The sequence below is a fragment of the Nestor notabilis genome, unplaced genomic scaffold (assembly GCF_000696875.1).
Source record: "Nestor notabilis isolate BGI_N333 unplaced genomic scaffold, ASM69687v1 scaffold32414, whole genome shotgun sequence".
Lineage (NCBI taxonomy): Eukaryota > Metazoa > Chordata > Aves > Psittaciformes > Psittacidae > Nestor > Nestor notabilis.
Window position 1 is genome coordinate 379 of NW_009927558.1, and position 16,307 is coordinate 16,685.

Sequence of the window (16,307 nt, forward strand, 5' to 3'; positions counted from 1 at the left end):
GATGAGTCAAGTGGTAAGGTCCTCCACCAGACCAGCACTATACAGGCTCCTTTACTATTTGATAACATTTGTAAACACTCATGATTTGTTAATGTTAACGTTTGTAAATGTTCACTATTTGTTAATATTGTTAACGTTTGTAAGTGTTCACTATTTATAAGCATTCACGTTTGTTAATGTCCAAGAGTGCTCTGGACTAAACACACCCCAGGGCCACGGACCTCCTATGTCCTTCTGAGCCTTCAGCACAGAGCTGGGGAGCACTAGGATGGGACCAACACCGTGGGAGCGCTTCGGTCCAAAGGGTCACTCTCACCCAGCCAAGCAGAAGGAAACCTCTCAATTGTACCAAGTAGTGAAAAGCACATCTTACAAAACATTTTTACTTTCAGTCTTTGGGTTCTGGTCATCCTGGGAAGCAAGGAAAGGCATTATTTAAATAGTTATAGCTGCAGGGGATCATTTTCTAAATTAACAATAGTAATTGCCTCTGCCAAATCCAGAGTTGAGGGGATTCATTTCTTTCAGCTCTCAAGACAATAGCACGATTTGGGGTTTCATATTGCAAGCTCTGAAAACCAAATGGTGATGTTTTAAAAAAATAATAATGCAAATGGCCCCAGTTGGTGAGCTGGACCCTGCTCCCGCCACCACCGGGCCCGGGGACCTCGCACCCGTGAAAGCTGCTGCTCAGCAAAAAAAAACCCCTCCTTTTTGACAAAATGAATGCATCATACATAAAACATCATGGAGCGCACAATTAGTAAGCAAATGTAAGAGTTCAGCTCAGTTCATAATTATTCAGCAAACCTATTCAGAATTATTTTTTCTCCCTGCAGCAATCAACTGTGTGGGCTCATTACCAGTGAGGATCTAAGGAAGAAACCACCACATAAACTGCACAAAACAAGCCCAGATGCTGGAAAAGCTTTAGCCCAGCTCGCCACTAGCAAAGAGCCTTTTAAGCCCATCCATCGAGCAAAACCACATCTTCTCTGTGGTGTTTATACGCCTGCTCTATAAAGACACCATTTCATTAATATGTCAGGCCCCAGGTACATAAATTTGAGCCCCCAGACAACCTCTGCAGTGCTGGGGAGCGCAGCCAGCTGGAACAATACAAAAAAGCGTTTGGTTGCCGCTACACGTTGCACAGCGGCTGAGGTGACAGCTCCTGGCTTTGGAGCACGGGCTCCCACCGGTTCCTTTACAGAGAAGCCGATTGGTTTTTCCTGGCAGGGATTTCAGGGAACGGAGTTTGAATGTTCTGAAGGACAGGTTCCCAAGTCTGGTGGATGACATTATCGGGAAGGTTCTCAACATTCCTGCCTGGAACAGTTCAGGAAGCTATTGCATCTTCTCCCTCCCAAAACTACAGCAGATATGCCAGGTGGACTGACTCAGAAGGCATATCTGTAACACCATGGGATGAGCTGGACAGTGCAGCGAGCACAGAGCAGGACCAGACAGCAGATCAGACGCTCCTCCCGAAGATGAGGTATCTATTTGCATGTTCCTGCTCAGTTCCTGAGAATAGTGCAGAGCTTTGGTTGTGGAATTGCTCTGCCCTGGCACGGCACAGTCCACCAGGATCTGACCTGCTTCGTTGCTTCTTGTCCTTCCCCACGTGAGTGGCTGGGGGTAGCTATCTCATAGCTGAGATTGAAGACAATTTCACCTGTGAAACCAATTTGTGTCCAGACAAGTTCACCATACCAATGTAAATGTTCCCAGCTCAGTTTTGCCAACAGTGTTCTGGAAATTTCTGGTAACTCTGAACCAAATTCCTTCAGGCACTCGACTGCTTCCCACTTTGAAAAAATGCATAACTGCATAATAAGAGTTAAGAGACTAAAACTATTCCAGTTGTTTCTTGCAGAGATCAGCGGCAGTTTTAGAGCTCAGCCCCTCACAAGAGTTTTCCTGGTTGTTCTTCTGCAAGGCTGGTTGCCTGGTTCACTTCCTTTACAACTCCGCAACCTGAAGCTGTGCATTTCCCTGTTTGGGTTTCCAGGTACCCCAGTATGAATCGTGGTACTTCCACAATGTTGGTATGTTTCTCCATTGCTCCAAACAGCTGCTTTGTATCATGCGAGTATACTGGGCCCCGCTTATGTCGGTTCAATGGAAACCCTTACGGCATACACAGCACTCAGGTGTATACATGGAACATGCCGACCTTTTTCTGATTTAGATCACTAAAAACCAGGGTACTGCTAAAATAATACAACATTGGACTGTACAGTTAGTAAAAATGCTAGGAAATGCTAAAGCAAATTTTCCCATCTATAACAGCTGTATGACAGTATACACCTCCTGGGCTTTTCCCCCCCTTCAAATTCCCATCTCTAAAACACACACTGTAGGGTTACACACTGGGGGTGGTGGCAGAAATTAGATCATATTTACAGCACAAAATAATTAGTTTGGCGGCAGGAACAGTAAAAGTTTTATATTTCCTAAAATAACTTTATGAAACCTGAATTTAAAAAGTACCTCTGTCAGGATAACCTGCATTTAACTCTCCTTGGTGTTTTATGATGGGGTTTGTATGAGTGACTTTGTTCTGTTGTTTTCTTAAACTTGAACCAGGTGGGAATTTAGGTAAGCATGGTGGAGCAGGAAAGATCTTTGAGCATCTGGAAAGTCTGGCCCACAGTGGACGGTGCCAGCAAACCACTAAAGTTAATTCATTTTTCATCATCTTATAAATTAAACTATTGTGAAGAGAGAGAATCAGGGGCTACTTTGTAGAGTCCTGATGGCTTCATTTTCCCCTCAGTGTTAGCTTCATGAGAGCATTCACCTTAGCACTTCCTTTCTACATCCTGACATCCCATGACATCCACATGCAGCATTTCCAAGTTCTTCCCTTCCACCACTTGCAAGACATAATCTCCTGCCCTGGCAGAGCAGGGCTGTGCTGGGGGAACCGTGGGGGCTGCTGGATGCTTTGTGAGACATCACCATTCCACAGGAACTCACCCAGTATGGAGCAGACTGGCCTCTCCCAGAGAGGTTCCCATGGGCCCATGCATCCAAGCATCCCTCATTCCCACCTAACACTGCAGGATGCTGCCAGCATGTTCCCACCACTGGGTCCCTGGTAACGCTGCTCTTCCCAGTGCTCCTCACGCAGGGGTCCCAACCTCCCGGTCTCAGCTGAAGAGCAAGCTGCACATCCTGCAGGCAAGAGCAACACTTGAGAATGTGGTGCCCAGAATCCGAAGCCTCCAGGCAAATAGAGATACTCCTGTATTTATTATATATCATGTTACTTCACAAGATTTACAGAGCGACTCATGTTTCTGAGCCATTGGTGAACCTTGGCTCATAGCCCCGATTTGCCAAGTTCAAAAACCAGCGCCTCTGCCCATGGGAGCTGGTGAAGTGTGTCCCGAAGGCAGCAATGCCGGGTCTGGCAGCATCTGGGATGCAGTGCTGAACCCTGAAGCCAGGGAGGTGCCCACGCGCCTCTGCCAGGGATCCCAGGTCCCCCTTGGCCTTCCCACGGGGCTGGATTTCATCCATAGAAGTTGCTATTTGCTTTTCCAACAGGAATCATACTGATGATGGGTACATGCAGCAGCCCCGGGTACCCAAGCACAGTGCTGGCTGCCGCCACTCCTACGAACACCCCCCGGTTCCTCGCCACAGGCACAAAGGGTTAAACACCTCCTGCCATCGTAACCCAGCTTCTCCATTGCATGGCCCCTCAGCATCTCCTACAAAAGCCTGATTTAATCCCGGCTGCAGACGACTCACATTGTACTCACATACTTCTAGCAATGTCAGGCTATCGGGTTTCCAACTAATATCCAAGGCACTGCCCAAGCCCAGAGCAGGAACAAAGACTTCTTTGTTACTGGAGAAAAAAAATCCCCTCAAGATATGAGCAGTGCAGTAGAGTTCAAACTGTTACATGATTCAAATATTATTTAATGAATACATTTGAAATGAGGTCTCACAACCCAGAACACTTCTTAGATCATCATTTACAAAGAGCCTGCCTCTTCGTTTACTTCTGTATGAAGTTGTTGCTTTCAGGTTTTCATTACTGCCATTCTCCTTCCAGGCTGTTGTAGGCACTTCACTTGCTGGTGTAGCTTGGTTCTTTTTGTGATGGGGTTTAGCTGGTGACTACTGCATCTTTCATAAGTCCTTAGAATCACATCCCCATGTGATGGCATTTCTGTGGCTGTAAAAGACCTGGGAGACAGAGAGCGCATTGCAGAGTCACCAGCATTAGGTGCTGTTCTACAGGGTGCTAAAAACAAGCTTTTGAAATTAGGAAATTTGTTAAATTAGATTCTCTAGATTTTAACTATAATTGGAGAAGCTCTGCAAAGGTCAAATCCAACAGATACCTCAAATTTCTTATTCGAGTCTTGGATGTGCAATTCTAAACCAGAAAGCCATGTAATTTTAGAGAGAAAAACAAAATTAAAGAAACAAGATTGAAAGCAAAGTGTGTCTGAGCTGGGAGATGAAGTTCTAAAGTTAAACCTGACTTTACTGTGCTACAGCAGCGAGAAGCCCACGGCTGCTGCAAGGGACAGCGGGCAGCACGGTGCCCGTGCAGGCTGGGGTGGGTGTCTGGGAAATCCAGCACATCCAGGCAAAGTGGGGGAAAGAGCAACAGAGCAAAGTACAAGAACAAGTGTCAAAACAGGCAGGAGAACAAGTACCAGAAAACAAGGTACAGGGCAATAGAAGAACTACTTCCACCTCCTGTCAGCAGGGTGCATCGCAAAGCAGAACGTCAAACACACAACACTCTTGTGCCCCGGCACCAGCAAATCCACCTCGGCTCTCTTCCAGGGGTACGGGGGGTTATACATTCACATGGCCACTGCAGATGCATCCCTATGGAGGGAAGGGGAGGAACGTCAGTACCATAACCCACTATGGTTGCACATACTCATCTATATAAATTTCACTCAAGTCGAACTGAGGGTCCAGCTTGCCCTCAGGTAGGCAATGCCACAGGTGGAAGTCACTGAAAACATGCCTCCAACAGCAGATAAAACAACCCCAGGGGCTCAGTGCCTGGGTGACAGGCACAGCAGTCGCTCTCCTCCGGATCACCTCCGTTTCATCTCCCACACAGAGCTTCTCCCCGTGTAAAGAGACACTCTCCTTCCTTTGGCAAGTTCCTTTAAAACTTCATTTCCAGCCTAAGCGTGTATGAGGCCAAGTCCAACCTTACAGGGCAACACTGTACGCTTGACAATTAGGGCTGGGATAGGAACACTGTAAAAAGGGATAGGATGGCTTAAACTTTCACAACCCATCATCATTTGCTAAAGCTAACATTAAATTTGGGAGACACCATTACCTACAAATATATGGAAAGTGAAAATAAATGTCTGCTTTAGCTAGCTGCCCAACACAAATAGTGCACAATAGAGCAAAAGGCATGATTTGAATTTGAAGACAGCAGAACAAACCCTCTGTTATTTTCCCTCATGTAGCAGAGGCTGCAGAGTTACAGCCCTCATCTTGTTATCTCAGCCCTAACTTTGGAGATGCTGGAGCCTGTCCCCACAAGATATTTGTTCCTAAAACCTACACCTGAAAGGGAGGTTTAAATGTTTTCTAGCTATTAGAAACATCCTGTGCAGTGAGCAGGTATTTTCTGCTTACAATTTCAATGCTTTCAAGATTAACATTCAGTCAATTACAGCATCTTTTTTTTTTTTTTTTTATCTATTGTGCTTAAAGTTTATGATGCAGACCCACAGTGGGAAGAGCCTGATTTCTGCCTGCTCCGATACGGACACACGCAGAGGAAAAGCTACAACAGAAAGCTAAGGACAGATGCTGTGTTCATAAATGTAACTTAGGGAAAAACACACGAAGGTAAGAAAAACGGTGAGTGACGTCACTGAATGGCCTTATATACACATACACACACCTTGTTTTCATAAGTCTGTATCAGCAAATACATTTCACCCAATTCTAACAGTTTCTTCTTTAAAAAAAAAAAAAAAGGAAGAAAAAGGCAAGTTTACTCTTTCAGAAGGAACATAAATGCCAATAGAAATACAGAACAAACAGATAATCCTTGTTTATCTGTAAGAGACATTCCGAATCCCGAGACACTCAAACATATCTGTCACGTATGACAGTTTCAGCAATCATATTAGGAAATTGCCTAATGCTTACCTTGAGATCTTACTTCTTTCATTTGCTGGAAACCCCTGGAATATATGATGCTCATTCCTGCCTCAACTGCAGCAACAGAAATAATGTTTTTTACATAAAGAAAAAAGCATAAATTGCAAGAAATATTGTAAATATTGATTCTGCCACCAAGAGCTCCGCATTAGAGACTGTTTGCTGGTATGGAGCTTCAGCAATCAAACCTTTAAAAAGAAAGGACACATTAAAATACACGACAAAATGAACACAGGCTACAAAAGCTCCTGGGAGCAACCCACCACTGCATACTGCTGCTCCCATGCAACTTCAACTGGAAATCTGGCTTTGCTGTTACTTCCTCAGGTATTTACATTTTAAAGCACAAGCAATTAGCAAACATTCCACCCTAATTAACGTGGGCTGCAGATGCTGAAGAAAAGGTTTTGCTGATGGGTTTCAGGTGAGCAGAGACTGTTCTGATTTTCTCCTACCACCCTATTCCAGCTGTAATCATCAGCACGTTACAGCAGGGGCTGGGGAGGGAGATGCTGCGGGAACCATGGGACCAGGATGAAGTGTAAATTGTGTGTATGAGTGATGTACAGTAAAAATGTTGTTCTTTTTAACATGTTGCCCCACTGAGGCTGGATCTGGAGTACGCTGCGTGTAACAGAGTGTTTTGTGTGACAGAGGTTCTGATGCCGCAGGAAGCACGGCAGGAACAGAACAGCCCTGACCCCATGAGTGGGGTCTGCTGGGTCACACCGGGAGCCGCAGACCCGTGAGGCTCTGCAGCTGCAGCGCTGCCGTTAGCGCTGTGGTTACACACCAAGAGTGAGTGGACCTGTGCGGCATCTGCCCCAGGAGGATGGCAGAAAGGGGGGGGCACATCTGCCAAACAGCAGGGGTGCTTTCAAAGGAAATGCTATTAAAAATCTCATGAACATTGCAAACCCAGTTCACTGAGGGATAAACAACCCCAGAGTGTGACAGGCTTCACCTTCCTATACCACAGGTTCTATAGGGAAGTGCAAATAAAAGACATTGGAACCTTCAACTGAATGAAACAGTTTTAACATTGCCAGGCTTTCCCAGGCATCACCCAGGCCCAAACCCTCCCGTGCCTCTGTGGAGGTGAACACCAGCCGCAGCAGGGAGGGGCTGCTCACCGCTGTGACCAACATGGCCATTAATTTGCAATGTTCAACTGCTTCCTACCGGGCGACCGTGATTTAACGATACACAGAATGTCAACTGTTCAACCACAGAGCACCACAAGCTCCTCCTCTCCCCCGAACATACAGTGAGAGCGGCCAAGAGCGGGAGGTGCAGGGGGGAGAATCCGCCAGGGCTGGCCCTGGCCCCCTTGCATGGCAAAGCTGCGGGGTCTGTGCTGCCCCTCCCCAGCCACAGCCCAGCGCCCTGCAGAGTCCGGGGTGGCCTGGACACACAAAGTGAGGCTTTTAGGGTCTGGTCAGAGGGGAAGCAAAAAGAGGAGAGAGACGCTGGGAACCGGCTGGAACAGAAGGTGCTGAAATCAGTTAAATGGTGACAGAGAGCAAAAGGAACCGCGGCCAGAGGAGTCTGGCACCCGCTAAAGAGCCGTTCCTAGTGCTCGTGGTGGATGGAGCCTGGCTGGCAGCCCCGGGCACCACGCACCCACTCGGTGCACAAACCTGTCCCATGCACCAGCCTTTCTCTGAAATCACAACTGCCAAGTGAAGACGACAGCATCAGCTCTAGCACATGGTGATCAGTGTCACTCCAGACTGGTCTGGATTGCTCCAACATCCTCTGGGTGTCAGTGGCTGCAGTGTCCGTGTGTGCCGGCAGACCATGGCACCGGTTCATGTGGCAGATGATGGAGCTCTCCTCACGCCTCCCGACACAAACAAGGCTTTACATCCATGGATCCTCTGCAGCTGCTCGTTCTGCAGGAGCCTGTTCTCCTGCCAACCTGCCCAGCACAGACCAGTGCCCCTGGGGCTGCAGCCCCACAGGGACCTCCCCGCCCAGCCCCAGGCACCTCCTCCCCGTCAAGGGGGACCCACAGACCCCCTTTAGTCAGGGGTTTAGTCAGTCTTTAGTCAGCATCCAGTGTCCTGTCTTGGTCACCCCTGAGCAAGACCTGCTCCTCCCCTCCCGCCGCCTCGGCCCAGGAGAGCCCAGGGAGCTGGTGTGTGTCACAGCAGTGCCCACAGAGCCAAGCGCTGTGGCAAGTGGGTTGCAGTTTCATATAAGTCACAAAGCTATTTATTCCTCCTGACACACGTAGTCCTGCTATTTCAATATTTAAAGTGAAGCACTTGCTTAGTCCAGCTCTCTGAGGAGAGGTCACAATGTGAAAATCTATCTGTCGGGCACGGTTTAAAACAAAGCAGCCATAAGGCCTCAAGGCAACACTGTGCGGCAGCTCTGGGCTTCAAGGGGTGCAGAGCAAAGAGACGAACATCACCACCATCACCACCAGACCCGACACAGGTTTATCTGCCTGTTGGACACGCTGTGACCGTCCTGCAGCATGTCGGTGCCATCCTGCTGCCGGTCACAAGTTCACGTGCTGCAAACGTGAAGGTTTTGAGTGAAAGGAGCAGCATCAATCCTCTGCTTTCGCTGAGGTGCTGCCTGTGCCAGGGGACAGGTCAGAGCGACGCCATCCGCCAGGGCAGGAGCAGGGCTGGCTGCTGCCGGCAGGACCTTCACCTCATTCCCCTCTGCTGATCCCCCTGTGCTTTACTGAGCACAGGCCAGGTTTCAAATACCTCCATCCCCAGGCACTGTCCCAAGTGCCAACCCGGGCCCAGCGCCCTCTCAGCACAGCCCAGACCTGTTCGGCCCCAGCATCAAACCCAACAGCTCCTGGTTTCCTCCAGCTTGTTCGCTGAAGCTGCCACCAAAATGGGACACAAACAGTTCAGTGCGGTCCCCAGCAGTGAAGGGAACCTCACAGAGCTCTCTGGAGAAGCTGCTGAGTCCCCTCTGCGGGACAGGGGCAGGGTTTGTTTGCTGCTCCGGAGCAGGATCTGCCCGTGGAGCGGCAGTGTAAGCACAACAAAACAGAATTCATGTCAGTTTTCGGAAGTGCTGTGGAAACACAACACAAAACCCTTCACAGCTCCTTTCCCCTCCTTGTCATGAGGGTTTCACACGGCCCAGGAGGGTCCAGCCAGAACAATTGCATTTTGGCAGCTGGTTAAATAATCCTTGTTAAGTCACTGCAGAGATTTCCACCACTGCAGGAAAACACAGCAGCCAGGCCACATCCCTCTGCAATTCCAGCATTCCCTGTGCTCAGGCTTCCACGCTGGCACGTGCCCACACACAGAAACCTCCTACCCTCTCCCTTGTGTGTTGTGTGTATCTCAGATGTGTTTATACTTTTTAGTGTGGTCTGGTGTCCTTAGAGAAACAAACATGTGGAGCTGCTCTAAATAGGCACCTTGTGGGGTTATTTTTAGTCCTTTTGACACGTTTCCATTTTTTCCTTGTAGCCAAAATTAACACAAGGTTAAGGGTCAGTTTTAAAAGCATTTACAGTTGCTTAAAGACTCTGTTCTTGGTTCAGGAGATGGAAGAGAGGTCCTTTAACACCAGCAGGTGAATAGACAAAGAAAGAAAAGGGCTCACAAGTCCCTTTTAGACCACACTTATGTGCAGCCAAGTGATGGATTTAAAAGGTTACTGCTGGAATATGGTTCACAGCAGTCTATTGCAGTGAATAAATATCACGTTTACATATCCATTATAACAAAATGACGCTGCACTTCCATTACTTCATGTTGGTTTGCCATCTGGAAGCTAAACAAGCTGTGTAGTAAGAAGAATTCAATTTTGTGTTTACCAAAAGGAGCCTCACAAGTTTCGGTTTATAGCAGGCTATTTCCCAGCCTTCACAGGCAGAAACCTGCCCACAGGAGAAGCGACCTCACCGGGCAGCATCAGCCCAGGGACTCTTCCCATTCAGCCTGGAGGACGCACACAAGCCAAGCGTGAGCAGTGGCTCTGTGCACCCTGTTCAGACACCCGAGGACGTGGCTCTTCCATGCCCCGAGCCTTGCACTGAGAGAGAACCCGTGTGAACAGCGCTGCCCATCGCCGCGTGTCTGCCCGAGCCAGGTGCCCCGAAGGCAATGGTTGGGGTGTCCCTGAGCTCAGACCTGCCAGAGCTGCCCCAAGGACGGTGCTAAACACACCCCTGCTCCACACGCAGCCCTTTGGCGTTTGTTAGGGTAAACTGGGCATCCTTCTGCTGGCAGCGGAAAACCAGCTCGCCAGTTCTGAGCTGCTTCTGATGCTGCTCTTCCCCAGAGCCAGCTCCAGCCGAGGTCCCAGCCCGCTTCCTGCTCAGACAGAGCCCCAGTGCCGGACCCTCTGCCCCACACGCTGCTGTGCAGAGAAATGCTGCGTCTCTGTGGTACCTCTGGACTAAAGCAGCACCGGGAATCACCTGTGCAAAAACGTCTTGTGAAATGCACCCACTGCTCTCAGGCCTTTCTGTAACTGGTCAGTTTTGTGCCTGAACAGAGGGGTTTTCCTGCCACGATTCTGATCCCCAACTCCTCATTGCAGCAGTTCGATTATTTTTAAATTCTTGAAATAAGGACGAGGTCATTACTGGGATCCTCCACTGTAAGAACGTTGGAGCCAGGAGGGGAGGCCAGACCCAGCTTCCAACAGGAGGAGATTTTGTCCAGTACTGAGCACAAAGTCTCTTCTTGTTCTACTCTGCAGGTCCTGTGGCACTTCTGGGGGCTGAGCAGGGAGCAAGAGGACCCTGCACTACCTGAGCGTGACTATGAAAAAGCCTTTCAGAAGCCACACAAGCTTTCTGAAATCAGCTTCAGCAGCTCAGCTGCCCACAGCCCTTTTCTGGATTCCTCATCCCATGGGACAATGACTTTTTAACCAGCGTCACTGAGCTCCTGCTCCTCATCTGGAGGCCACGGAGCTTGCCAGGAGACACCTCACCAGTGAGGCAGCTGGGGAAGGCGGGAACACGAACTCCTGCACGAGCCGTGGGGCTGCCAGAATTCACACACAGGGCTGAGCTCCCAGGCACCGAGCGCATCCCTGCAGCACCTCCAACCTCCTCGTACAGCTCCACAGCACTGAACTCGGCTCATCAGCCGCCTGCGGACACTAATGCCTAAGACAAGAGACAGAGCACTTCATGATCAGATTTATTTAATTAAAGTCATTGGCTGGTTCACTGTGGGTCACACCCGAGGCTGCCAAAGTCATGTGAACACGTTACATTCACTACAAGATCCTCCAAGGTTTTCCCAACTGGCTCCAGCCCGCAGCAGCCGCAGGGTCCCATCCCTCAGCCGGAGCCAGGACACACGTTAAGGGCAGCGGGACTCGAGCTGCAGCACTGAGCTGAACCGAGCCCCGGTGCCACTGCGCCTCTAAAACCACATGTGTGTGTGCCCGTGTCTGTGCACTTACAGACCCACCCCCCTGCAGGGGGACAACCAACCATCTCACTGCTAACCCAGAAAGGAGAAACAGTCAGTTCTGCAGAGGGGTAGGAGGGGGCAGTGACAGGGAGAGGCCCCAGCAGGAAGTTGAGGAAAATCCCATCACTGCCCATTCTGGAAATCAGATCACTCCTTTGATAAAGCCAAGTAGGTCCAAATGACTCCAAAATAATTGGATGGATGTGGGGTTACGAAGGTGAGGCTTAAGCAAGGCTCAGCCCACCGAGGTTTGCGGGGATGCTGGAGGAAACGAGGCATTAACAGAGCTTTATCCAACTCTTTAAAACAATCTGTTTCTGATCAAGCGAACATTTTGATAATGTATCTATGATATGCTCTGAATATCTCCTTAAAAAATGCTCAAGACATTTTCCCTACTTGAGAGTTATCTACAGGAGGTCTCTATGACACCACCTCCTCTTTTGCTTGTCTACCTCTAACAAACATCAGAGGAATATGTCAGACGCTACAGTTTAAACTTTCATCGTATCTGAAAGTATACATCTCTTTTAAAGTGGATTTTCAACATGAAAAGAGCATAAATCACAACTGTATCCCATTGTGCAACGTGTGTGAAATCAAGACCATTTGCATAGCTTCTGAAGTGGAATGCTGGAGAACAGCGACTCCGGAACAGTGACCGCAGGGAAGGGCTGTCACCCCTCTCCTTCACTGCACGGAACATTCTACACTATTGTCAGTGTTTTTGGCTGAGAAGCCAGCTCTTGGAGAATTTCAGGTTGCAATCACTTTATAAATCACAAGCCATTTGTCCTTAATTTGCCAATTTTAATGAAGAAAAACCATTAATTAGCATTTCCATGTACAAAAGTCCAATAAAACATGATTTTTTTTCCTTTAAATCAGTGAATGGGAAAAGTTTGGGTAAAACTTATTCAACAGTAAAAATCTTCCAATTTCCACTAATAGAAATTTTTTTCTGATGTGACTATAGGATAATGACTATCCAGAAATAAATAGCTATAAATACATTCATTGTTCCTATTCCAAAAATAATCACATAGGGAAGACACAAAACTGAAATTAACTTATTTGAATCTCTTTCTTTACAATGAGATATGGGCAAGTTATAGCAGAGGGACAAAAGACAGGAAAAAAAAAACCCCAAGTAGGGAATAAATTGGTCCAGTATTGACATTCATGAAACATACCAGTTAGCATAGTTCATCCTTTAAATGACACTACTCAGTTGATTTTTATTTGCTTCGGGTATACATAATGAAAGCAGTTTCCTTTGAATCTTTGCTGAGGATACAGGTATAGTACCCTGGAGACACTGTAACAACCCCTTCCGTATGCATGTGCGTATATATAATTATATACAAATAATCATGCATCCACACACACATCTGTATATCAACACTGCATGTGACGGTTAAATCCATCATCATTCATCATTGGCAGCACTTGTTCCTCTGACTTGGCCTTGATTACGTAACTGCAGAGAAAGAAAACACACCGTTAAGCACCAACAGTTCCCCCCAACAGCAACTTCCAAAGAGGCAGGATCATTAAACTCCAAGGAAAATAGGGCAGGGCGGTCAAAACATCACCAGGGCTGAGCACATCACACCAAAGCAATGCAGGACTTGGCAGGGAACCCCAATTTGGGCACTGCCCTCTCAGGTGGCAGCAGCTCCAGCCTCTGAGGACTTTAAAACTGCTTTGGCTGGGGATCCGCCTGCAGCATTAAAACAGCCACAGCGGGACACACCAGCGCTGGAGTCCTGGCACAAGGGCTCAAAGCTGCTCCTGTGCAGCTCCAGGACAACCCACGTCCCGCAGGAACAGTTTTAACACAATTTACTATTTGTAGCTATCTGTGTGGAATTCTATTTCCAAACTTTGCCATGCTTTGAAGATGACAGGCCACAGCTGCCCTAAGTGAAGTGGACTAAGCCCACATATCACTTTGCTACTGAGCACGTAGCAAACGATGCTCGTGGCTTTTCTGATTTGTGCCCCAAAAGCTTCCTGCAGGCTTCAGAGCTCAGTGATGAACAGGTCAGCACTTTGGTTTTCTGCACTAGATAAGCACAAAGAACCAGGTTACGTGGCCAGCGCCACAGGATCCTGCCACCGCACGGAGCACTGGCCCAGCCTCGCACAGTGCCCATCCCTGAGGCACCCTGGACACCAAGGGTCACCCCCAGCTGTTATCACCACACGGTTATCACACAGGAGGGAGGCCAGGCCCGGAAGCGTTATCCGGATACGTGTGCGTTTGGGTGATTTCTGCCAGTAACTCCCATCCGTCAGAACATTACTCATTTTTCTCCCTTTCCATCCAGCAGGTGACTTACACAGCTTGATTTGCCTCAGAACCTACAGAGAACTCCTCTAGACGTCAGCAGCCAAAGTGCCTCGAACGGAACCCTTCTTACGCATCTAAACGTAAAATAAGACTGTGAGCTCCCACACAAAGAACCTGTTGCACCCATGTTAGTAAGAGAAGTAATGCTCAACGTGACCAGGACTGCTTTTCCATGGACAGCACCAGAATCAGCCCCAGCTCCAGCTGAGGGGGGTTGCAGATGGGGTATACACTATTTCTTTTTGGTGAGGAAGCTTGTGCAGCAGCTGTGAATGATGCTTCTTAAATGTTTGACAGCTGATGATGCTTCAGCATGGAGCCACCGTGCTTGAAATACCCACTGTGGCATTTCCACCCTCACAACAGGGTGTAATTTAAACCACAGAGAGGAGTCAGATACATAAACCACTAAATGAAAGATAAAGAAAACAATGAGAAAAGGATGGGCCAGGACAGAGAAACTCTGGAAGAACACTAATGAGGATTCAGAGAGGAACAAAAAATGTAACAAAAGCAGAGATCCTGACTATAAAAATCAACTTTAGATGAAGAAAGGGACCAACAAAAGAACTGAAATGTGCACAGAACCCAAAGAAGAAGAATCAGGAAGAAGAAAGGGTGTTAATGAGAAAGGGAATAATGACAGGAAGTGATGTATGTAAGAAAATGTAATGCTGCCAGTGTCATTAGGCTTGCCTCCTGCAGTTGTTTGGGTTTAAGCATCATAGAACTGCACAATGCAACACTCAAAAATGCTGGCAACTCCCCCGCAGGGGTGGAAGCCTGAAGGTGTCCCTGTCCTATGAAGCACCTTATCACTGAGTGCTCACTTCCCAGAGGTCCTGGCCATAAAACAAATGCTTTGTGGTATACTTGGGATTTAATAAAGCTTACTGTTTAGCACACTTGCTGAAGTAGTTGAGTATGAAACATAAACCCAAATTATTTGGGATGAAATTAGCATTCACGTTTGTTTTGCATCATATACAGGTGTTAGTAGATACTCCTACTATAATAGTTGAGAAAACCAAAATGTTTTAACAGTAGGTCCCCACTCCTCTCCCACTTCACAATACACATAGAAAAGGTGTGTTAGTGGAACTAATCAATACATTTCTCTTGTGAAAAACTTCAGTTCCTGATGATAACGTCTTACACAACAAGCTATTTGAAACAAACTGCTTGCATTGCTTTGCAAAACAAGAGACTAGTAAATAAACATGTTCAGTATTTAAGCACAAGGGTGTTACACTCAGAAACATGTAACCCAGCTTTTGCTTAAGAACTAAAAAGCAGCAAATATTTAGCAAAAAATATTTAAAAGCCTTTACTTACCAGTGAGAACTGGGAAACAAACTTTCTCTACAAGACGACACAGATCCACAGTCCAGAGACACACAGAAGGGAAATTTTCTCACACACAGAGATGTGTCAAGTGCTGCTCACTCTCTCCAAGACATGCCCTCCTCACACTGCCACTAGCTTTTCTCAGAGAAATGGGATGAAGTCAATCTTGCTCCAGATAAAGAACTATGGGTGTGCAAAAGAACCCTTCTGACAAAAATCAGTTACAGAGAGGAAGTGGTTACCCTTCCTCCTTCACAGACCCCAGGAGTAGGTGACTCTAGGAACAGGTTCTGGCATAAAGTAGAGCTAAAGAAGAAATCCTCATGACCTGAGAGAACACCTGCCATAACCAAAAACATCCAAATGCCACTGAGAGAACCTCATGTTTGCAAGAGCGAGTGAGCAGCGTTCTTTGCAAAGCGTATTCTGGGAACTGCCAGAGCAGCCAAGCCCTTCAGCTTCTCTGAAAAAGAGTCTGGTTTTGCCAACATCTACCTACCAACACACAGAACAGTGAAGAAACACTTCTTCCAAATACAGAAGACATCTCTACACAATGTAAGATCATTCAAACATGGAGAGCAGAACAAGTGGGGATGGAGAAGCTACTGATAGTTTTGATACCAATAGATGTGGTAGGCACAAACCACAAAATGCCCTTCACAACTGCAGACTAAACCCACCAGACAATCAGTTTAAAGATGTCTGGAAGCTGAAATGAGTTAAAGCATGCAAAAAAGCAAGTTATAGCTAAAGACACATAGTGTTTTGAAAGAACCGAGACAATTGAAGGAAGGTGAAAAGCCAAATGGGTTTGGGGCATAAAGCAATTGCCAAAATGGGAGAGAAATTGAATTGCAAATCCACAGACTGCAAAGAACCTAAAAACCCTGCAAGATTTAAAATGAGAAAGGTTCAGGCCAAAGACCAGGCTCTGGAAAGACACTACAGAAGAAGGCTTCCTGCCTAGTCTGTGATGTTCCTCCACCTCTCAAGGGAAA

The 16,307-nt window shown here is 47.4% G+C and overlaps 1 protein-coding gene across 1 annotated transcript in view; it reads right to left on the bottom strand.

The window, feature by feature from the left end:
• Positions 1 to 12,392: 12,392 nt before the first annotated feature.
• Positions 12,393 to 16,307, bottom strand: part of PITPNB (phosphatidylinositol transfer protein, beta) — a gene marked incomplete at its 5' end in the record, with an annotated part of 14,957 nt that continues 11,042 nt past the window's right edge. The window contains one exon of the mRNA XM_010014105.1: positions 12,393 to 13,083. Within this exon, the coding sequence (XP_010012407.1) occupies positions 13,033 to 13,083 (51 nt within the window). The remainder of the gene's footprint in view (positions 13,084 to 16,307) is intronic.